Source organism: Rhynchophorus ferrugineus, unplaced genomic scaffold (assembly GCF_030347505.1).
Source record: "Rhynchophorus ferrugineus isolate W39M unplaced genomic scaffold, kcgeb_rfMv2 rfM10, whole genome shotgun sequence".
Lineage (NCBI taxonomy): Eukaryota > Metazoa > Arthropoda > Insecta > Coleoptera > Curculionidae > Rhynchophorus > Rhynchophorus ferrugineus.
The window spans coordinates 32,247,343-32,272,523 of record NW_027472589.1 but is presented as its reverse complement, the minus strand read 5'-3'; the positions used below and the strand labels follow the sequence as shown (position 1 = coordinate 32,272,523).

General features: G+C 32.3%; 2 protein-coding genes across 3 annotated transcripts in view; one reads left to right on the top strand and one right to left on the bottom strand.

Moving 5' to 3' along the window:
• The window catches only part of LOC143203476 (uncharacterized), a 175,847-nt gene that overhangs the window by 106,408 nt on the left and 44,258 nt on the right, over positions 1 to 25,181 (top strand). Inside the window, exon 3 of the mRNA XM_076415649.1 lies at positions 14,988 to 15,033. Within this exon, the coding sequence (XP_076271764.1) occupies positions 14,988 to 15,033 (46 nt within the window). The remainder of the gene's footprint in view (positions 1 to 14,987; positions 15,034 to 25,181) is intronic.
• On the bottom strand, positions 13,850 to 18,295 carry LOC143203474 (uncharacterized). 2 transcript variants are annotated; one of them, XM_076415646.1, is made up of 3 exons: positions 18,188 to 18,295; positions 17,882 to 18,131; positions 13,850 to 14,159 (listed from the first exon to the last, which is right to left on the bottom strand). In XM_076415646.1, the coding sequence occupies exons 1-3, from the start codon at positions 18,191 to 18,193 to the stop codon at positions 13,996 to 13,998; spliced, it is 420 nt and encodes a 139-aa protein (XP_076271761.1). In that variant the 5' UTR covers positions 18,194 to 18,295; the 3' UTR covers positions 13,850 to 13,995. The 2 variants fall into 2 exon arrangements, with proteins under 2 accessions (XP_076271761.1, XP_076271762.1); XM_076415647.1 differs by having other exon boundaries at positions 13,850 to 14,153.

The window sequence follows — 25,181 nt, the reverse complement described above, 5'->3', positions numbered from 1 at the left end:
CAAAGCAAGTTCTTTTTCATTGGAAGTTTTATGGAAATCTACAAGTTATTCTTTAAAAAACATAACATTTTACTATAATAATATATACTTTACACTTCCTTAAATTTAGAGAAAAACTAAAGATAGTCAGAAATAGTAATTACTATTTTTAGTCAAATGCACGGTTCGACTGTTTTTTCAATTCATGATGTCAGAAGAAGATGTACGAATCTTTTCCTGTATAAATTGTGAGAGAGGAAAGGATGGAGATAATTGCTTGGAGCAGTTCTTTTATATGTGGTTATATTTTCCATAGGTAGTATAAGTGAGACGGAGATGTATAAATTCCTTCAGGAACTGACTTTAAAAATAGATAAGAAAAAAATTACTGAATACTATTGTAATAACAATAAATAACATGCAATTTATAATTTAATTTTAAACGAAGTGGAATTATTTTTACATTTGAATGTTCTGTGGATCTGTAAAAAGGAATGAAATTTTTCTATGGAATGGAATAATTCCCCACAAATATTTTATTGTATTTTAATGTGTTAATTGCTATTTTTAAATATTATACTATATAAAATATGGACAATACAATAGAACTTATACAAAACCTAAAAATTTAAGATGTACAATAACCATAAATACTATATAATAATTAAACATATACCTAATCATTGAAAAAAAAACTAATCCATGACATAATTAGAAATGATCTGAATGAAATGGTATAAATGCTTCATTTATTATTGAACGGAAATATTTTTAACATAAATCGAGACAGTAATGGAAATATTACCTATTATTGCCATAAAAATAGTCAAAATATTTTACTATATATCATTCCCAATTTTAATCTTTTTACCCTATTACGTATTATAAGTATTATCTATTTTTATATTTATACATTAATCTTTAATTAAAACAAATTAAATGATTGAGTTATTTTAACAAACGGGATTACCGACTATATATTATTACAGACTATATTTAATAGACCAGTATATGTTATTAACTAGATATATTTAGTATGTTATTAATCTGTGCAAAATTGTGACAATTTGTAAATATCTCTATCTCTATCTTATAGATAAAACATTGACAAATAACCGCTTTCCAATGAATAAGGCTTACGATATCAGTATGCTAACAGCATCATTGTGGTATTTCACATATAGATGGCTTCATCATTCGCCTGGTATGGCTCGAGACGCAAAGGTGCCATCACCTTTATTTTCCATACGAGTGATTATATTCGAACGGAGACGTCTCGCGTCCGCCGTACTCTCCATACCTACACCCCGCGTCTCCTCACCTCACCTTCAGTTATACGTGTATCGGATATTTCCTATAAGTATGCAAGCAAGAGTAAATGGGAAACAACACTTCGATGTTTTATTCATATTTTTGGGGAATTTTTATAACGTCTCCGGTGGAGAAAAGTGGGTTCTTCTGCTCTTTTTTCCAGAGGGGCGTGGGCGCGGTGAAAGGTGCGTATGTGTGTGTGTCGGGGGCAGAACGCGCGAGAGAAGGAGGGGGGACGGAGAGGCACTCGAGGATGTCACACACGAGATATGATCGCATTTTTCTGTATTCGCGGTGAGAATTTCGATCTTTTTTCCGTAAATTAGAATTGTAGAATAGGATACCGTTTATACGGCAGGTATATCTCGTGTATATGTTTCGTGTATTTATCGATGTATCGTTTAGAACAAAGCTGTTGTTGAATTCAAATTAATTCTGCTGTTTTTATGTTTTTCCCATTTTTTTCTTTTACCTTAACAATTGCTTAATGCCAGAATATTACTCTTATGGCACGTAAAATATACTCAACTATTATTTCTATGGTTTCATCATATTTTAATTAATATTTGGTCGATATTTAGGCTTTTTTTATTTGATATATATATAGATGGCAATATCTAGACGCTATATTTTTATGTTGGAATGTAATTCAACATTATCGAATTGATCTTAATTTATATAAGGTTAAGGAAGGCATTAATTCGAGTTTTTTCTAAATAATAATTTTAGAGTCGTATATTAATACTTATTCAATGAAGCCGTACTCTATAATATACTAGTGTCTTTGAAAGGCACCAGTCTTCAGAATCATTTAAATATAAAAGCAGCGCCATTCGTATACTCAATAAAATTTACTGAAAAAATCGATGGTATCTTGAACATATTGAGGCAAATCGACGTTATTTAACTCACGACTAACGAACCAAATATTAATTCGTGAAACATTAACACGAAACATATACTGAAAGGAAGCTCAGAAAAGTTTTACAAATGTTTGCAAAGTGCTCCTTGATGCCAAGGAAAATGATGGGTGGGGCCGGGAAGGATTCATTCATCATGAGCTTCTTCATCATTCAGATTCAACCTAATCGAAGCACTAGTTTGATTATACATACTAACAAATTAACGCGAATGATTAATAGGGAAATGCTAGACAAGGCGCGGTATCGCCTTCTTTATTGATTGATCAAAAATTGAAAAAAAGTTAATGGGTAATGTTATACATCCACCTTATAGCACGATCTTTTACTCAGGTGCCATTTCTTCTGGTCTCATAGTGTATATAAGCATGTATGTAAGTCTACTTACGATCAAGTACTACCACTTGATTGTAATTTTATTATATGACAATTTGAAGAAATATAAAACGCATATTTTCTTCAAGTTCTAAGAAAACTTTTACTGTTCTTATTTAATTTGAAGACAAGATCTACTGAAAGTTATTGTTTCAATACAGTTGTCAAGGAATAACCTGGCCAATACAGAAAGTTATTACAAACTGGGTAGATGGTAACTGCTGAGCAATATAGCGAATAACTTAATGAAAAAAGCACATTTACTCCGCAAACAATCACGTAAATCTTATTATCGTATTACAATGTTCAACTTTACGGAAACTTAAGATAGACAGTTCTCACACAAACGACATATTCACTAGACTTGGTTCCACTTAACTACAATTTGCTCGGACCACTGTAATAGGTTTTAGTGAATAAACAGTTGAAAACGTTGAATTACTTCATTTTATCGAAGTCTGCTAAGTTTTTTTTTAAATTATATCTAGATATGGCAGTAGATCTTTAAAAACAATGGATAACAATTAAAAACGATATTTCTAAAATTGACTGTATTTTTATATAATAGTCTGACCTAATAAATTTATAATACAGAATATGGTTTAATAAGTTGAGAAGTACTTAAACAAACGACTATCAACTTCGAAGATAATTATTAATGATCTTGTTTAATTTGTGGAAAGTAGTCGAGTCCAACAGTTTAGATGTTATTATTTCAATATAGTTGTCAAGAGTTAATTGGCCCAACACAGAAGGGTAAAAGGGTATGTCAACTATATTTTTTGATGTAGCACAAGCCTTCGATAAGGTGTGGCATGATGGCCTTGTTCGTAAGCTACAGAAAATGTTACCGAAACAATATTCTTAACCATTAACAACTTATATTACCATCAGAATGTTTAGAGTCAAACAAGATGAGGCATACTCTACACTATAAAAGCTAAAGCAGATGTACCGCAAGAAAATGTATTGGGATCAATTCTTTACCTGCACTGCACATGCGATATACCACAAAAACAAAATATCACGATTATACTGCGATGTTTGCTATCGGAGACAGCAGAAAATTGCAACACGACAATATAAATAATTGGATCCTAACCTGAAAAATAAAAATTAAGGAAATTAAACATCTGTATGTGAAGTTCTCGCATAATCAGACCGCACAGGCATCAATAACAATAAATAATACTATCATTCCACATAGCAACAAAATACTTGATGACTATCAAACGATGCAAAACTTCGCTGAAAAGAGCATGTAAAAAAGAAAAGGAAAGAACGGGACTTGAAATTGGCTAATTGGAATAAAATCTTAACTATCAGTACAGAATAAATTGCTATTAGACAAATAAGTATTGAAACTTATGTGGATCTACGGAATTTAAATATTTTTTCTCGAACAAAGTCCTGAGAAGTATTATAGGTGCACTCAGATAATACAGGATTAATTACTTACACAACTGTCACTAAGGAAATCAAGATAATCGAAAGGAGACATGATGAAAATCTCATGTCAAGATCGAAGTAAAACAATTCGGGGTAACACTAGAACATTACTCAAACTCAAAATAATCAATGAGGTTTTTTTAATTTTTGTTGTTACTTTCCAGACAGAATATTCCGTTGCAGTTGGCGTTTTCTAAATATTTTTTAATTCCTTGATTTTTTCTCCCTTATTTATTAGCTCTTTCAGCTCTTTTGTGGCCTTGTTGAATTTTCTCTTGTTTTCTTCTGTTCTGATTTATTGCCAGGTTTTTCGCAGTTTTCTCTTTTCGGCAATTTTTTGTTTTGGGAGGTAAATTTAAATATATTAAACTGTCTAATTTCTCTCTAAATAATAGTCAGTTAGTTTTGGTGTTATGCAAAGTAGGTGGTTTTGTTTTGTTGAGAATATTTGAGTTCACTGTTATAATAAGTTTTTAGTGATCAGATGATAGATCGAAGCATGATTCAGCTTTGCACGTTTCGATGTCAATATTTTTTGTAACACAAAAGTCTGTGGTATCGGGAATTTTATTTCTATCTGACGGCCAATATGTGGGCTCACCAGTAGATGCTGTAAGTTATGTGCCTTCATTGCTTTGACCAATTCTCTGCCTTTTGCTGTTATTAACCTAGAACCTCACATTACATGTTTTGTATTGTAGTCTCCTTCGGCAATGAATCTAATAACCAGCGTGTTAAAGAAACCGTCGTATTGTTCTATTAACATGATTAAAACTAAGATAGAAATGGTAAATATATACCTAGATTTAAGTTATTGTAAAGACAAATTGTAAGTTATTCAGCAACGACTAATAACAAAGCAATATATTTTAGAAAATTGTTTTTTTACAAAAAATTTTCTGCCATGCTATATTACCATAAGAACTAAAAATATCTGCAAACTCAGTGAATAAATTAGTTATTAACGTTAATTTCCCAGAGCATATTGGTTCCTTACACCTTGATTTATTTATGCCGTCGAAATATCGCATTGTAGGTCCTTTGACGCCCAACCCAGGCCCCTAAACTAAAATCAATTTGGGTTTAAGCCTGTTAACGTTAACTAAAATTGGTTTTGAACTTCCATTAATGTTCTTGGCCGCACCGTAATGGACTGTCCCATTATATAGTGTCCTTTTTAATATCCTATTTCGTCTGCCACATTACCGTCCCATACATATTCCATGATGTTACGCATTACGATCCTCTCTCATCCGTATTAGCTGGAAATATTTTTTTTTTTTGGTCGCTTTAGCGGCCCAAATCCACTTACCCTGCGTTTGACGTTTTGAGTGATGCAGGCCCAATATTCTTCGCCGTTCTTTTTCGGGTTTAATTTTTAATTATTTCGTTTGTTAAATAGAGACAATTTTAGGGGATTTTTTAAATTTTAAAATTAACTATAGGTACTACGAGGGTCACTATTTATAATCGGGAATAGGAAAAAAAAACAAATAGTTAAGCTGCGAATATATTTTTATTGTTTTTCAAAGTACTCGCCACGATGATTGATATACTTTTGCATACGCTTAAACCAATTTTCAAAGCATTTATTCCATTCCGAATGAGGTATCTTCAAAACATAACTTTTTAACGCTTCAATAGCTTCTTTGGGCAATGAAAATCGTTGACCACGCAGTTTATTCTTTACGGATGGGAACAAAAAGAAGTAATTGGGTGCCAAGTCAGGGCTGTACGGCGGATGACCCATCAATTCGATGTTTTGAGTGCTCAAATAGTATCTTGTTTAAGCCCATGTGTGAGAGCTCGCACTGTCATGATGAAGAACAATTCGGTGTCTCTTGATTGTTTTCCTTATTTCACCGAAGACTTCTGGCAAAGAAATGGTTGTGTACCAAACAGAATTTACTGTTTTCCCGAAGAAACAGGCCACCATTTTCTTTGAAGTGCTTCGTGCGCGAACAACTTCTGTTCATCGATGTTTTCTGGTACAACAACCGATTTTGGATGACCTTCACGAAACTCGTCGGACAGCGAATTACGACCACGATTGAATTCACTAAACGAGCGATACACGGTGTTTTTTGATGAAGCTTCATCGCCAAAAGTCATATTAAGTTGATTGATACACTCTTGTGATAGATAATCCACGTCGGAAATCGTAAAAAATCATCGCACGAAAATGTTCACGATTCAGTTCCATTTTTTGCCGAGACGAAACTTTCAATTAAATATAAAATAAGCAAATAGCATCCGTGCGACAATATGTTCTGAGTATGTATATCGTCAAAAATGTCAAATTTTACTATAGAACCAGCAGATGGACTAACATGACAATAGTGTTGCCAATTCCCGAAATATAAATAGTATAGTGACGCTCGTATACGAAGTGTAACTGGCAGTTTATGCTTCGACCACAATGTGTTAAACAAGTTAAATCATATTCCTCCCATAACAGAGCAAATGCAATAAGTTTAAAATTATATGTTACTAAAAGTTATTTTCATAATATTTTCAATAAAAGATAAGACATTTATTTGATATATAACATTAATTAAAATAATAAATGTCTGCATAAAAACATATTACAATAACTAACTCAAGAACTAACACTCACTAACCTTCATTTAAGTTTGATAAGTTTGAATTTGTACACGACTGAGCATTCTAACAAAATAACATAAATAAAAGTAGCAAATATAAGTATACATGATCTTTCTTTAGTTTTATGTTATAAACATAAATATAGAATAAGAAATGAAGTAATAAATATTTGTATATTAAAACAATAACTAAGAACAATAATATAAGAACACATAGTCTTTATCGTTTGTCCATATTTCTCACCCAAATGTATAATGCAGAAACAATAAACACACCTGGCTGATTAAAAGAAGTATTTCTTTGTCTAAAATTTTTAAATAAAGTTGGATCGTTCTTTATTTATTCCACTTTTTTTCTCAACCTTGCACATAGCTCATGTTATATTATAATTGCCTTATTTAGTTTATCTACTGCTTTATGCTTTATCTTAAATCTCACTTAGGAACTAACAACTCACCAATAAATGAGGAATTAAAATTGTATCAAGCTATTTTATAATCGTTAATATTCTTTGCATAATTCATTTTAACTCTTGATACACAATTAACGTATTTGGTATCTGCAATATTGAGTTAGTGCTTTATATAAATGAATTACTAATGAAATCTGAAATGAATCAGAAGTTCATACCACTAAAGTTTCATTCAGATCAGAAAGATCGTATTAACCTTTACAATCACCTCTGGCATGACGAATACTATATCTCCAGCACCATATCAATTACTTAAGATTAATTATAAGTCCTTAAGCAAGTACAATTTTTCTTAGCTGTCCTCTGTTCACCAGACATGGAATTATATATTATATTATAAATAAAAAGGACAAACGATTCTTGTTATTTTCGACTTCTGTTAATTTATGTTGGGATGAAATTTTCGTATATGTAAGAACAAATTCGTGACATTGAAAGTAATTGAAGCCAGTAGATGGAAATGAATTTAAAAAATTAAAAAACTATGAATTTGTACTTCGCTATAAATAGCAAGCTCATTAATAAAAGCGAAATATCAGGCAAAACTAAAACTAAAACTATTTTTTCATTCCCCACTGCGCAGTACTCATGTGTGACAACACGAAAACGTGCAACTAATAAAAGCAATTTCTTTATCTGAAAACTAAACGTTGGAAATGGTAAAAGTTCGGGAAATTCGGACTTCACAGTGTTTGCTGTGTCCTCGAATCGTATCCGCGCTGTTAGACTTTTAAATGTGTTGCCTCGGTGACTCCTTGTCTTTTGCCAGTTGTCTGAGTCGACGTTTGGAACCAGAGGGTCCACTTGTACTTGTAAATATTGAATAGGTTTGAATTCCGGCCGTTTAATATTTAATAGAGATAAACGCATATATGTATTGATTATAATCACAATATTTTAGCATATAGTATCAGTTGTAATTTTCCGGTGTTCGGTTTCATAGATGCTTGAAGGCTCTTATCAATTCATTTGGATTCTGACATGTGCCTGAAGTTTAAAGTTTATTCTCTGATATATCGATATTTTCCGAGAAAAATATGGAATATTTTGTTGCTCCAGTTTTGGTATTTAATTTCGAAGGTTTGTCTAAAATTTTTTAGAAATTTAAAAATAATATATATATTTTTTAGGCTAATATTTCACTATTTTTATTTTTCGATATTTATAAAAATATATTTTTTTAAAATATCGTTATATATCTTAGTTGTTTTTTTGTTTGTGTTTTGTTATTTTATATTTAATGTATTAATATGATTATATTTTTTTTAATAAATAAAGAACTTGTAGGGTCTATCTATATTTTTGGGCTTTTAAATCTTCGAAGTTACTATCTAGATTATATATATTTTTTTAGGCCAATATTTCACTATTTTTATTTTTCTATATTTATAAAAATATATTTTTTAAAATATCGATATATATCTGAGTTGTTTTTTTGTGTGTACTCTTCCACTGGTTCTATATTGAGGTCTTCTCTTATTTATATATTTCTCATCCTTTTGACGATGGTGGCACGTCTGAACTGAATGGTGGTCAGTTTTTCGTGATTTCCGTTTTGTTAATTTTGAGAATTTGTTACTTTCGATTGCTATGTGTAGATTTTCTATGCATTTAGTTCTTGTGTTTTTACACAGTCAATTTGAACATGTATGTATTATTTCTAGTTCTGCCATCATCATGACTGTCGGTTTGCTTTTATTCATTATCATTGCATATTTTCTTAGTATCATATTTCATCCCTTAAAAATTTTCTCTGTAAAAGCTCCAAATTATTTTTAGTTCTTATTAATCTCTATTTTTTATTACTGCGTTATTTCTTTTATTAGTTTTATATTTAATGTATTAATATGTTTATAATTTTTTTAATAAATAAAGAATCTGTAGGGTCTATCTATATTTTTTGGGCTTTTAAAGCTTCGTTGTTATCTAAAGGAAAATATTGCTACAATATATTTTATTCGAGATATTTGCTATCGTTATCTTTGGTTTTCCCCATATTACAAGTAACAGAAATTCCACATTAAAATCTTCTAGTTTCTTCAAGCTTCTTTTATTTATACCCGTTCAACAATTCACTGAACAAATATATGAATGAAAGATCGAAGGAACACAATAACATACTGTACCGCCGGCTTGGTGGCGCAGTGGTAAAGGCGATAGGACAGTCCTCCTACTCTTGCGATATCCGCGACTTCGAAACCTGCTGGGGCATGGTCTTAAATTTATGTTTGTGATTGTTTAAAATTTGTGATTCCCCTAGTCAAGAGTGTAAAATCCGACAAGGAAAATGATCCCAGTCACGCCAGTTATCAGGCTGGCTAAGACCGGATTTCTCCTGTCAAAAGTTGTGTAAAGTGTGTGTGTGTAAAGTTGGTCACTCGCCAGTCGATAGACTTAATGCTGAGGGCCGTGGTTCGGAGCCCACGTTAAACTTTAGATCCAGTCCAGATAAACCCACAGCTGGTAAAAGGATACTTTAAAATATATCAAAAAAAATATACTGTACCTGTGGAAGCCTATAATATAATTTCGATTAGGGATCATATAATCAATTAAATAAAATATATTAAATAGAACTTCTAGATATCTCGTTAGAAATGTTTTACAATGAAACAAAAATATATTCGAAAATGATTTTTAATATACAAATAAATAACAGAAAAATTGTGACTGTATTTTCTTTTTTCCATCATTTTTATAAGTACAAAATGCCAAACATTGAGGTAGGCCAGGAAACAAGTTTGTTTGCAGAAAAAAAGTGAAGTGAAAAAAATTAGTTTTCATCAAACTACAACTACACATACCAATTTTAATGGAATTCCAATACATTTAAGATATAAAACTATAAGTGATAAGGAAAAGAAGAATGTGCTAAATGTATATAAGTGGACGTTGATTTATAGATACAAGCTGTGTTTGCTTAACTTTGTGTTTCGTCAAAGCTTATCGGTCATTAATAATTAATAATCTTGAACAACATATGTAAGAAAAAAGGAATCTTGCTTTCAATTATAAACTGTTCCTGGAATGCCTTCAAATGGGACAACGTCAAAATTATACTGAAGATAAATGTGACTGCATTTTTTTATATTTTAGTGTCCTTTTACCAACTAGGGATTTGTCGGGGATCATTTTCCTTGTCGGATTTTTGCACTCTCTTCTAGGACAATTACAAATGTTAAACAATCACCGACATAACATAAGTTTGAATAGTGTCAAAGTATGTTGCTTTTTAAAACATGCTTATTGAAGTATTATGTGCTGAATTCAGTATTAAAATTATTAAGGGGTTAATTTATTTAAACTAATATATGGACTGAGTATACAAAGCAATATGTTATATTAACTTTAGGCTTTACTCATATAACAACAAGATGGGACTAATTTTATACATACAAGGTATACAATACATTATATATATATATATATATATATATATATATATATATATATATATATATATATATATTCTTTCTTATAATTATATTAAATTAATTACTCTAAAATTATGCACGTACATCTTATCATTATTTGTAACATTTTATCCTGAAAACTGTTTTCTATTATACAACGAAATGGCTTAAAAGGATACTGCCATGTTGAATGTAGGAATGTTTGTCTGGTTGGCCGGTCGGAATGTGTGGCTGTCGATGCGATTGTTTATCCGAATACTCACTACTATTTGATGCATTGAATTTGCACGAGAACTAAAAACACTGTGTTGAAGAAATACTTGTTTATTTCGATTTAAATTGATACATGTATTCGACGCGAGAATGGACACGATATTAGGTAAGGTAGAGGAAGTACTGTACCGCTGTGGAAGTGGTACTGTTACAAGGGGGTAGAGAAAAGAAAAGAGTGCGAGACGTCATTGTGGAGGTCTTTTATAGCCGCGAATTCGCATGGTACTAATCCATCGTTGCCAACCTTTGAACTTGATGTAGATGAATGCGTGATGGCCTAAAGGATCGTGGCAGCGGTGTTACCTCATGACGAGACTTGGGCAGTCGATGGTACGGTGGTCAGATACCGAATCATTCAAAGTGCCCTTCAATAATCTACCAGATAAACGTCTCGGGGTTGCCAGCTATTCGCTATCGTGTTCCAGATGGCGCTGCTGGCACCCCGCCCGTGTTCAACATCTGGAATTATATTTCTGGGTATTTTTTAGACCGACATGCCTCAATGTCGCTCTATATTAATGTCGCTACACCTATTAAGTTATTTATATATTATTCTGTGATAATGATTCATTAAGAAACTGTTGAAAAATTAGTACTGATTGAGTTATTAGTTTTGAACCAGTTTGAGATTATCATATTTGCGATTCCCAAAACTCTTCCAATATTTACAACTAAAAAGCGTCCCAGTCATCCCCAAACATCAAATAAACCCATTGACAAGAGACGAGAGCGGCTTCGAGACAATAGATTTGAAAGTCTAACAACGCGGATAAGATTTCGAGGACATGGCAAACATTGTGCAGCCCGAATGTCCTAAACTTTTACAGTTTCCAGCGTTTATTTCCCAGATAAAGATACGGCGACCGTAAGTTTTTATTAGTTGTATATTTTTGTGCCGTAACGCACTATGGCTTTTACGCTCTGGAGGATACGGGAAAAACTGCAGACATTGTACCAGGTTTACACTTTTTTCTTTTTATAAAGTGTAAATTGAGAAAGAAAAATATAGGATGTGTGTAGAGTATACACATAATATTGCGAAAGATACAAGGGGATTTTTAACATGGATTATAGTTTTACGTCTATCTCCCCAGTGGGCAATAAGTATCTCTTGTAATTATACTATTTGCATGACATGTTGAAAATTATTTCATTAAATGGTCACCTGTGTTAAATATTATTTTAATTAGTTAATAGTATTCTAAATATAATTTTAAAGTATATATATGTCCTATTACCAGATCGGATGGTGTTAAACGTTTTAGGCTACGCACTTCACCAGCAGTACTTAAGTACAGTACTTAACACAAACATTTTGAGTTACACTAGAACCCGGAAGTTCTAGGGGGCTATCGCGTTGTATCACTTCATTGGAGACATAGTACGGAGTATCTCGACGATGGCACGCAACGCTTTGTTTTAGAACCGTTGTATAGTACTTGCTTGCAGTACCCCGTAGTTGGATTTCATATGACCAAAAAAGCTTAAGTATTGATTCGTATAGCAATACCTTGTTATGTACTGATAACTTGGATATGCCTTCAGTATGCTTCTAGTTAGACGTCGATCTAGATGCTTACCAAGATGAGTTAATCTCTGTCAGATTTAATGGTGAAATATCTATATGTCAGTTAAGATTTTGGAAAATGTGGATGAGAGAGAAGTTCAAAAAAGCCTGAGATGTGTCTAGGAATGCAATCGCACAATATCTTTTGGCATTTAAGTCCATATTTTTTTTGTAGGTCCATGGACTTATTCTATAGTCCTGTAGGAATGTTCGTCGGGTCGGTCAGTCGGTCGAAATGTGTGGCTGCCGCTGCGATTATTTGTCAGAACACTCACTACTATTTTTGGAAGGAATTTGCACGAGAACTGAAAAACACTGGTTTAATTATCACTTGTTTATTTCGATATTGAGTGATACATGTGGTCGACGGGATAATTGACAGGATATTAGGTTAGGTAGAGGAAGTACAGTTGCGCTGTGGAAGTGGTACTATTACAGGGGGATGGAGAAAAGAGAAGAGAGCGAGACGTCGTCGATGGTCTTTTATACCCTGGAACTGCATGGTACCAATCCACCGGCGTTGCCAACCTTTGTACTTGTTGATGAAAACGTGGTGGCCTAAAGGGTCGTGGCGATCGCCACAGTCCCATGTCTCCGAAATCCAAATTAATATTTTAAAATTATCTTACTGTTTTATATGTATCGAGCCTCTTTAACGACATCAAGATGAAGATGAAAATTTTACGAATATTGCTATTGCACAGTGCAGAATTCCCCATGAAGCAACATAATGATCATATATGGACAAATTCTCGCATAAAAGATACGATTGTCATAATATATGTATTTGTTTGCAGAAATAAATTGATCTCTAGTATATATTAAAATATGGAACATAAAAAGGACACCAGCCATTCAAAAAAAATTACATTGCAATTGTTTCTATTAAAAACTAATAAAATTTACTATACTACCATTCCATACAACATCAAATGTTTGTACTTCCTGAAATTTTCATTAAAATGTAATTATTTTAACGGTATATCCGGTATATAGCAAAAATTTAAATATGGCAAAAAATTGCTAATTTTCACGACCATATTTTTGTTAATTGTTAAACGTACTTAGGATTTATGATGTTTAAGATATATGCCATAAACAGAAATATTTTAATTTTTTAACAATGCGATTTTTATTATATAATTTTAATTCTAAAGGTGGTGTACGAATTGTTAATGCAGTATTCCATTTAACGTACATTTCTTTATAATTCTGACAATTTCAGATACCCTGCGATTATTTAAGAAGAAGTGACAGCAAAAATGTTGAACAGGAACCTCCTTTTATCACTTATTTTAATTAACAATTCATAGCGTAACGCTTCTATTCTTAATAAAAGTTTTTAAAAATAAGTCGACTCTTATATAGTCTTAATTTTTCGATATTCTGAGATTTCCAGTAGATATATGTATTTTGTTTGATGCAGAAATTTAGCCACTATTAAATAATAACCAGTATTTTTTCTATATTTACCGAATTTATTTATACCAATTCAACTATTGGTTTCAAAGTTTTATAAAAAAATATGAATTATCGAATAACAATATTTTTATCAAAGTTTTTCAAAAAAAATGTACATTTTATCTATTTATTTAAACGAACTAATTATCTTAACTTAAACTGCGTATGATTTTATGAAGCAGCCTCCACAGAAACAGTATCATCGTCTGCGACTCCAGATCCCGGACGATTTCCTAAAATGGGTGATTGTTGAACGGGAGCTGTCGGTTGTGTAACGTCGGGTAATCCTGGAACTGTTACAGGATCTGCTGCTTCGATGACTGGTTCAGCTGTTTCTTGTACAAAAAATAAAAATCAGAAAATGTATCAATTAGTGCAATTGCTATTGATCAATAGACATTGATATGTGATTATGATCGTGATACTCGACACTAGTAAGAAAATGCCACAGACAATCTTACAATTAATTTTCTGCCATTATAGCCATTGCCTGAAGACAATTTCGATGTATTTATTCATATCAATGGACAATAATTCCTTATGAATGTTATAAAACAATTTAAAATGGTGGGCAATTATTTATAACATAATCATTTAAGTCTTATAATAAATAAAATAAAAGGGCGCTAATTTCTAACAGATATTTATTTGTATGTATTTACTTATATTATCTAGATATTTTTTATTAATAATTAACGATAGAAATATATCGCTGTAGCGATAACTGCTTAAGCGAACCCCATAAAATATGTTCAGTTAAAGACTCAGCATTACAAAGACGCTTAAAATTATTTGTATATTATGTTTTAGAATGTTTTTTACTAAGTGGTGTTTATTTGATCTAGGTATGCATTATAGACCTAAACAAGCTACATTCGAAAGGCTGATACCTCGTAAATAGAAGAGGATATATACAATATCCCAACTAGGCGCTTTCAATACATTATTAATTGAATTCGCAACGTGTGGTCAAGGGGTGATTATCGTAAATAATTATCTTGTAGTGCCTTTTGACATATTCATGTCTGTTTTAATACGATTTATCATGGTATAACGTTGGCTGTAATAGTCCCATACAGGTTTCAACATCTAATAAACCAATACACTCTTATAATCTCACTAAATATTTAATATAAATTTACTAAAACATGTCTTTTTTCCAGCTCTCAGGATGTCAAATTACCATCCAACTTCCAACTCATACTAAAGGTAGGATACACATTTAGATTATAACTATGTTTATATTATTTTAAATATATTGATGTCATATTGCTCCAAATAATGAAGCTAACAGTTTGTCCTGAAACCTATTTTGATTTGAAAATATGATATTTTTTACACAAGATATGCTTAGTACAATCTTAATTTACAAATTAATTTATTAACAGGTCAATTGAAAAGTCCCCGACCTGACACATAGATGGCGCTACTAGAATGAAATCCATATGGTTTTTAGTTAGCCCTAACCCTCAAAAGATTCGTGTATAAATTTGACAGCTGTCGGATCATTAATTTGTGAATTATAGCATTGTAGTGAAGCAACTTTTGTTATTGTGAAAAAATTTATAAAAAGGAATTTCGCGCGTTTGAAGGACGAAACCGCCAAAAAACGGCCGCATTTAAAGAAAGAGAAGGTGCTGCTTCACCAAGATAATGCACCGTGTCACAAGTCAGTGAAAACGATGGCAAAAATACATGAATTGGGTTTCGAATTGCTTCTTCATACTCTCCGTATTCTCCAGATTTGACCTCCAGCGACTATTTCATGTTCTCAAATCTCAAAAGAATATTCGCTGGGAAGAAATTTTCGTCGAATAAAGAGGTGATCGGCGAAACCGAAGTTTATTTTGAAGCAAACGACAAATCGTGCTACAAAAATGGTAAAAAAGTTGAAGGGTCACTATAATCAGCGTATCACCCTTGAAGGGAATTATGTTGAATAAAAAAAACTAATTTTGCCGAAAAATGTGTTTTACTATGGTAGGCCGGGGACTTTTCAATTGACCTGTTACTACTGTTCTGTTATATATTTCAAAGGTGAAATTATATTTATGTGTATTAAACAACGCGGTTCTTTAAAGACTAGACAGGATTAAAAAGTTCAAAAAAAGTCTACTGAAAACGCTCAATAAGTATAATTAAGGTTTTGTTATCACGTCATATAATTCTGCAAGCAATAATAATAACCGATAGTTTCCTTATTTAATTGTGTTCCAATAAATTCCAATAAAATAAATAAAGTTGTCTGAAAGGAGTTTTGACATGATCATAACAATTACGTCGAGTTATAAAACATTTCTGGACAAGAAGATAATTTTAAGAATTGTATAGAATGGTAAATATTGTGGCTACTATACTGTCCTATTTATACACAGAAATTGTACATATTTACAAACACTTAGAATGACAACGCATTTAAATAAATTGCGGTCATACCCGTCATATATCTGGTATATATTATCTATCCTCACGAAAATTACAACAGGCAAGTGACAATATAGATAATTGGACACAAGCTTGGAAGATAAGAATTAATGAAAGTAAATCTGTACATGTGCAGTTCACCTATAAACAGACCCTACAAGCACCAATAACATTAAATAATACTATAGTTCCATATAGCAAGAACGCTAAATATCTTGGAATGAATCTTGATGGTAAAGAAGAAAAGAACTGGAATTGAAATATAGGAAAATGTACTGGCTAACTGGAAGAAAATAACAATTATGAGTAGATAATAAATTGCTATTAAATAAGCAAATACTGAAACCTATATGGACATACGGAGTTCAATTATGGGGATGTTCTGCAAAGAGTAACATAAATTAAATACAAATTTTCCAGAACTAAGTCCTGAGAGGTGTTGTGGGCGCACTCAAATACTATAGGGCTGATTACCTACATCGAGACCTTCACATACCCACAGTCAGTCAAGAAATCAAGAGAATTGCAAGGGGACATGAGGAAAGACTCCATTCTCATGAGCATATTGAAGTATTGCAGCTTTTGGATACCACCAGAACAGGACACAGACTCAAAAGAATCAAACCATCATGATCTTGTGTAGTGTTGCGTAGTGAGGTGCCTATAATAAAAAATACGGCAGTGACATGTATAAACATTATTTCACCAGTGACTGAGATAGGGCCGATGGGTCCTCCTAGTTATATACCTAGATTTAAGTTATCATAAAGACAAATTGTAGGTTAGACGGAAATGACTAGAAACAATGTAATAATGAAATAATTACGATCTCACCCGCATATCGACCAATAACTTGGCAGCTTTAGCAGAATAACTTGGAATATCACACTGGGAGTATCATCACTTTTGTGATTTGAATTGGATCTGTTATTGAAGCCCTTCAAAAGCACTTAGAAATATATGGTGATGCTGTTTCGACATATCCCAAATGTCGGTTTCATTTTGAACAATATAAAAGAGATGATTTTGATGTTAATGAAAGCGAGCAGCCTGGAGAGGCAAGAAAGTTGTGTTTTTTTCTCGTGACTGGCGATGACGATATTGGCACCATGATATTCATGGCTATGAAGTCTTGCTGTACGTATGATGGGATCAGAAAAAATGGTGGATTTAAAATGTCTTACTCTACCTTCAGGTTACACTTTAAAAAAAATGAACCTAAAGTTTCTACTTTTTAAAAATTTTATGGTGTTATATCATATAATAAATAAGCAAACAGAACAAACTGAGTTAAGCCAAATCATATTTGAAATCTTAACATACAAAATATATCCAAAGATTAACGTTTTGGTGAAACTACCATAAAGATTACCTACGATATAGATTGAGTGAAAATCAAAGGATATCATTTTAAAGCTTGACTTAACAAGAGAAGGAGAAGGACTAGGGTACACAGGGAAGAAGTACACAAAGGAATTTTTTAAATAATAGTTAGAACGTCACTTTTAATGCCACATATTATATTACTATGGGTAATAATCTACGGAAGTTGTGGTATTTGATTTGTGAGATGAAGGAAGCATTGAAATAATAATGTTTTGGTTTTGTACAGAGTAATTCCGCATTGACTTACCTTCAACTGATGCCTGTGACACAATAGGATTTTGACCCACAGGATAATGGAACAATGGATACTCAGCGAGTGGTGGCTGGCGAGCCTTATTCTCAATGAAGTGAACAAAGGACGAGTACATCGGTACATGGTAATTAGCATACAAAGAATAGTAGTTGATCGGGTGTGTTTTAATTAAAGCCGTTGGGACCGGGATGTACCCAGCCGACGCCAAACCTACCAAACCCAAGACTCCCAACAAAATCGCCGCCTAGAGCAACAAACTCCGCGTTAACAGAAACAAAAATGAATATAATACCGGCCTACCTTCATCTCGCCCGCTTGATTTTTAATTAAACGCACAATATACAATCGATCGACGGTAGTAAAAAATCAGTTTTTATACTCGGACGCCAAGTGACATTTAACTCCTTCCAAAACCAGAAAGAAAATGATCCACTTATTATTACGTTAATAAAAACATACGTGGTAGATCTAAAAAGATTAGGTTGCCCAATCCGGAGCGATTTGACGGCTATTGTTGGCTATTTGTGATGAAATCTACATTTTAAATGGGCCAAGAATATGAGACCACTTAGCGAGGCGTTGATATTAATTTAAAGGTCTCTGTTCTTCAAACAATCGCATCTTACTAGTGATCGTCCCGTGTCCGATATTCCACCACAATGTATTAATCCTGTTTCCCTCATAATAGGGTAAAAAATCTATTTTAAAAATGACATATTACTAAAACATTTTTTCCATGCAAACTATCTCCAGAACTAACACTCCCTCACATTTTTTAAATTGAATTTATTTAAATATAATTTCCATTCACTTACTATAATCAACAAAATATTAATATTATTAATATATGTCTGAATATTAAAACAGACAATATATGAATGAAACAATTTTACAATTTATACTTATCTATGTCTGTACATACAAAACTTTATAAATATCAAAAACCATATCACATATCTTATTGCATTAATTATTAAACACGTAATATTTATATTTATTCTTGTATTTGTTCTATGTGTTCCATCTATTCAAATTATGTAGTTAGATTCAATTGAAAATTCCCCTTCCTACCATATTAAAACCCATTTTTTTGGCAAGATTATTTTTTTTACTCAACATAATTCTCTTCAAGGATGACCCTGATTATAGCGACCCTCCTTTGATACCATTTTTGTAGTACGATTTGTCCTTTGCTTCAAAATAGGCCTCAGGAGATATAATAATGGGAATAAGAGATCTGATAACAGGAAGTAATCGCTGGGGGCCAGATATGGAGAATACTGTGAGGAAGCAATTCGAAGCTCAATTCATGGATTTTTGCCATCGTTTTCACTAACTTGTGACATGGTGCATTGTCTTGGTGAAGTAGCACTTTCTTTTTCTTCAAATGCGGCCGTTTTTCGACGATTTCGTCCGCTGTATAATAGTCGCTGTTGATGGTCCTTCCTTTTTCAAGGTAGTCAATGAAAATTATTCCTTGCGCATCCCAAAATACAGACACCATAACCTTACCAGCCGACTGTTGCGTTTTCCCACACTTTGGAGCGGGTTCATCGTGTGCAGTCCACTCGGATGACTATCTATTGGACATGGAATTTTTGTGACAATAGATGAAATGATGGAGCCACATTTCATCTATTGTCACATATCGACGCAAAAACTCGTGTTTATTTTGGCAAAAACTGCGCTCGCGGGCCATCCACTTTGCACAGAGCTTTCTCATACCCAAATATTCGTGAATGATATGTTATACGTTCAGTTGATATATTTAGAGTGTCTGTCATTTTGTTCGATTTCAATTTACGGTATTTCAAAATCATTTTGTGGATTTTTTAAATGTTTTCGTCGGTAGCAACCTCTTTTAGGTGCCCACTGCGTTCACCGTCTTCGATGCTTTTAATCGTTTAAACTTAGCATACCAACCCTTGGTTGTTGATTTTCCTGGAGCAGTGTCCGGAAACTTGGCACCAAGCCAAGTTTTTGCTCCATTTTTGCTGCATTTTTTCCCTTCTAAAGCAATATTTTATCAACACGCGAAATTCCTTTTTATCCATTTTTTTTTCACAATAACAAAAGTAGGTTCTCTCAAAATGCTATAATTCACAAACTAATGATTCGACAGCTGTCAAATTTACACACGCATCTTTTGAGGTTTGGGGCTAACTAAAAAACATATGGATTTAATTCTAGTAGCGCCATCTATGTGTCAGGCCGGGGACTTTTCAATTGACCTGTTAGGTATTTTAAAAGAACAATTGCTTTACCTACATTTTTAAATAAAATTGCATTGTTCGTTGCTTATTTATTTCACTCTTCAATCGCCCCTGTTGATAGCTCATATTTAGTTTGTTTTATATGACTCTCATTTATCTAATGTTTTCTACATTTTCTTGTGTCTCCCGTGGGAACTAATAACTCATGAACTAAATAAGGAATTAGAAATCTATGAAATTATTTTATAACTGTTAATACACAATGGGACATTCATTTTAACTTTTAATGCACAATGAAGGTGTTTATTAGCTGCAATATTCCGTCAGTGCTTTGTTGAGAAATATATTTGCCAATTAATCAATTACAAGGTTAATACCTACTAAAATTTGCAGGAAATTCTTGATAACCTCTAGTATGATGACCTCCAGTTTCCAGAACTATATCAATTAATAAGAGCTTAAGCAGAACATTTTTTCTTTTTTATCAGAAATAAAATTAAGTCAAAATCTGAATTCAGAAATTTAAATATCTTGTAAGCGAAGAAAACTGACTATTCTTGTTATTCTAGAATTTTGTCAATCTTTGTTTGGATCAAATTTTTACATATTTTTTTTATTAATCACATATTACATTAGATATGCTTTTAGTGCAATCTTAATTTATAAATTAATTTATTACTGATGTTCTGTTGTACTGGCATTAATACAAAAGCGATGCGAGTGCGATATTAACACATCAGTATGCATTTCCGAAATCAATTTTTACGTATGTCAAGTTTTTCTCTCACAGATACATTAATTTGTCTTCTCTGCAAAAATGTAAAATATAACTGTACGTGACCATACTGTTATTAATAGTTTTTTATCCAAACTTTCCATAACTCCTTAATGATTCTGTCCATTTTAACATCCTCTCAAATACAAAATTTAAGGATTTTTCGATTCAATGTTACCTACCGGCATTTTACGGTACAACGTTGCCAGATTTTTATTTTAGAAATTACGCGTCCGTGTTTAATTTACGTACAACAGAAACGAAGAATAATCTACCGTATAAGATTCGGAGCTGATAGTGCGTTGGCCTGAACCTAAAATATCGGTTTAAATATATATTTTTAATTTAGTTATTTATAGTTCAAACACTCACTTTTTTGACGAACACTATCCTTTAAAAAACCTTTAGCCGCAACGAGATTCGATCCTAGGACCTCATTGGCGGTGAGCTAAACCCTTAGCCCGTCCGTCTACCTGTTTGGCTTGTTTATATATTTTGTACCACCGCTCTGATGTTTATTTGTTTTTTAAGTTTTCGTTTATTGTTAATCTGACATCAAAACAGTAAAGAAGATAAAATAATTAAACAAAAATAACGCTATAATATATTATTTATTTTAACATTATTAAATGTAATGCATATTTATTGAACGTCTTTGACTACAGTTAAAACAGCTATAATAGTTTGTAGGATAGAGTTGTTTTATTTATATATTTACACTAGCGACCCGCCCCGGCTTCGCACGGGTGCAATGCTGATACTAAATTAAATACACTACAGAAAAAATATGAACGTTGTATATAAAAACATAGCGGCCCGCTCCGACTTTGCACGGGCATAAAATATATATGCCTATGTCACTCAATGAAAACATGATTAAAATCGATCCAGTATTTTTGGTTCATTCATTACTGCCCTTGGCCTGCACGCATTAAATTTGGAGTAAAACAATTCCTCTTCCCCTATACTTACTATGAAGATTTCCTGCTATCTTTGGAATATCTAAATTCATACAATTTTTATTACATTACACATTTTTAAACGCAAATTTTAGATTTGTAATATCTCCGAAAATATTTGTTTAATTTACATGCTGTAAGGAACCATATTGATCTATATTAATTGCACACTGTATTTAAGGTACTTAATTCGATAAGAATTAATGCCGTATTGCTTAAAATAGCTTCGTAAATAAGCCATTTTCTCACGTAAAAAGTAAACGATAAAAATGGTTAATGTGGGTTATCCCTAAAAGATAAACATATACCATCGCGGACTTTTTTGTAGACCTTTTTATGGTGTACAATACTGTAGTACATTAATTTGATCTAACTCGTAGGGTTAGGCAGCGTTTTTGCTAATTGCTAAATAAGACTAAAAAAATAGGTTAATTTACGACATCACGTTAGAAACCTCTAAAATTAGCAATGTTGCCTTAGTATATTATGCATGTATTATACATATAAACCTTCCTCTTGAATCACGCTATCTATTGAAAAAAACCGCATCAAAATCCGTTGCGTTTAAAGATTTAAGCCCACATAGGGATATAGGGACAGAAAAGGCGACTTTGTTTTATACTATGTAGTGATTTACATATGACTACGGTGTGGATCAGTACCAAAAAAAAATCGAATTTTATAGGTACATGTTCGGATGCATCAGACTTCATTCTGACTCTTTTTAACTGGAATAACGGTAATTAGTAAAATGAGGAGAAAAAGTGCTTCGAGTTTAAAACGATTTTACGCTAACGATTATACATCAGTTTAAGGATAATACATCAGTATATATTTTCCAAATATGTTATAAATCTATGTTGACTTATTTCATTGTAAAGGTCTTTTGTAATTTTCAATGGATTATTTCAGTTAAATATTGTATTGGCTATACAACGCTGCACTTTAAAGCTTCGACTTCTAAAGGAAAAAGAAAGTCCAATGAAAAGGCTCTAAAGGTATAGTTAAGAAGTATTTCGTATGATGTCGTATAATTCGGTGAGTAATAACTATCTGGTCAATCGGTAAACTAAGGTAAGAAGCCCCATAACAATGACATTCTACGATTTGTGAGTTCGTTTTCAAATTAATTTAAAATTATCAAAAACTTTTAAATTATTTCTATAAGAAATTCTATTAAATAACTACCATTTTCAATATAACTTTTATTTGTTATTTTGATATATAATTTTTTAAATTTAAATGAATGTTACAGGTCGTGTAGATATAATAGCTGAATTATACGATCGAAATTGAAATAAAATATTTCCGTAGATGAAAATAAATCAAACAAAAATTTAAAAAAATAATGTTTTAATCTGTACAATATATAATTTGTAAAATCTAGACAAACCATGAATATTTTAGCGAAACTGTATCACACTACTTGTATTTTAAGTATCCTCCAGGCTTATACTGGAGATCGAATCGATCATTGTTTCACTGCATATGCACCGCCTTTTCGTGGTTGTCATCTTTCTGATGATAGTCCAATGTCTTTTTCTCCCATCTTTAGCCCAGGCTCTTTTCAAGGCGTATAACCTTAAATTTTCTGGTTCCATAACTACCTCGTCACAGACAATATTTTTAAGTGGGCCAAAATTCCCATCGATTCTGACTCTTTTAAGTCGGTTTTGTAAGTCATCTAATGGTGCTCGGTCACAACTTCTTTTTACAGACATCTTGGTTTTGAATAGGGTATACAGATTACGAGACACTTCACTGTCTGTCGATTACAGATGTACTGGATAATTTCTATTAGAAACACGTTAATTTATACCTAAAACTGTAATATACCCTTTTGGTTTATTGTCTATTGTATATTTAGGATTAAAATATTAATTAAAAAAACCTTATCAAATAATAAAAATAGCCCCGTTATGTATCTTAAGGATCTTTCATAATAAAATTATTAGAAATGTGTCTTTATACCTCCAGACAATTTTTATTAGCAAATAATGATCTCAATAAACTCAATATGCTCTTTTATTCGATCACCCTTTTCCGTTTTTCTAGTACAACCATAAACCTGACACTGGTATTGACGTAAACAGTCATCATCAACACCTCACAATTAACGATGAACTCTCACTTTCCAGGAGAAAAACATGAAATATAAAGACGCACTATATTTTAACTACGTTAATGTATAAGGATACTTTCATCTATAAAATGTTCTATAAACTGTTATTTCTCAAACGTACTACAGTATGGCTTCTTTCAATAAATACAACGTAGAACAAAAGACCCGCTACCATTTCGCTTGCCTATAACTTTGCTCAAAGAAAAGTTAGTAAGGTTTTCATAAAAAGTTTATTTGGTCTTTAAATTTTTTTTTCGTTATGTTTAAAAAATTATATCGGCTAAATGATGACCGCATTTCGCTACGCAACTTTCGGCTCTTTTTAAGGCATTTTTCATGACATCCTGCAACATCTAAGGCTGAATTTCGTCAATTTCGTGACGAATATTGTCTTTAAGATTTCGAATCGTTCGGAGCTTATTCACGTAAACTTTTACAAAACCCCATAAGAAAATGTCTGGTGCTGTTAAATCCGGAGATCTGGCTGGCCATGCTAAATGGCCACTTCGCAAAATTAGTCTTCGTGGAAAAAGGTCATTCAATAATTGAACTGTTGAGCCGAGCTGTGTGTGCTGTGGTCCCACCTTGCTGAAACCAAATGTGCTCTAGTCCTTGCTCTTCCATTTCAAGCGCAAGAAAATTTCGAATCATGTCTTGGTACCGTTCAGCAGTAACAGTAACTTGGTAACGCCATGGTTATTTTCAAAAAAATAGGGACGAATTGTGTTTCCAGCATGAATGCCACACCACACAGTTGTTCTTAGTGGATGCAATTATGTTTCATGAATTCATTGAGGATTCTGTGCTGCCCAAAACCGATTAGGATATTTTTGACGCAATTTCCGCTGAGTCTACAGGTTTAGGTAAGAATAGCAAATAAAACATAAGTACAGATATTTATTATTATTATTATTTATTTACTACATTGTTACTAGTCATTTTTGTTACTACTATTCATTACTAACCTACAATTTGTCTTTACAATGATTTAAATCCAGGTATATATCTAGGAGCCTATTTTAATCTTTGTGTAATAATGCTATTTATTAGTGTTGGGAACTATCGACTGAAATTGATTATCGACTGTTTAGTAATTATCTACTTTTTACTATCGACTGTTTCAGTCGCTATTTTTGGTTCGACTGGTTTTACTGCTTTTTACCACAGTCGACTGTTTTCAGTCGCTATTTTCGATCCTACTTGATTGTCCGACTGATTTGGTTAC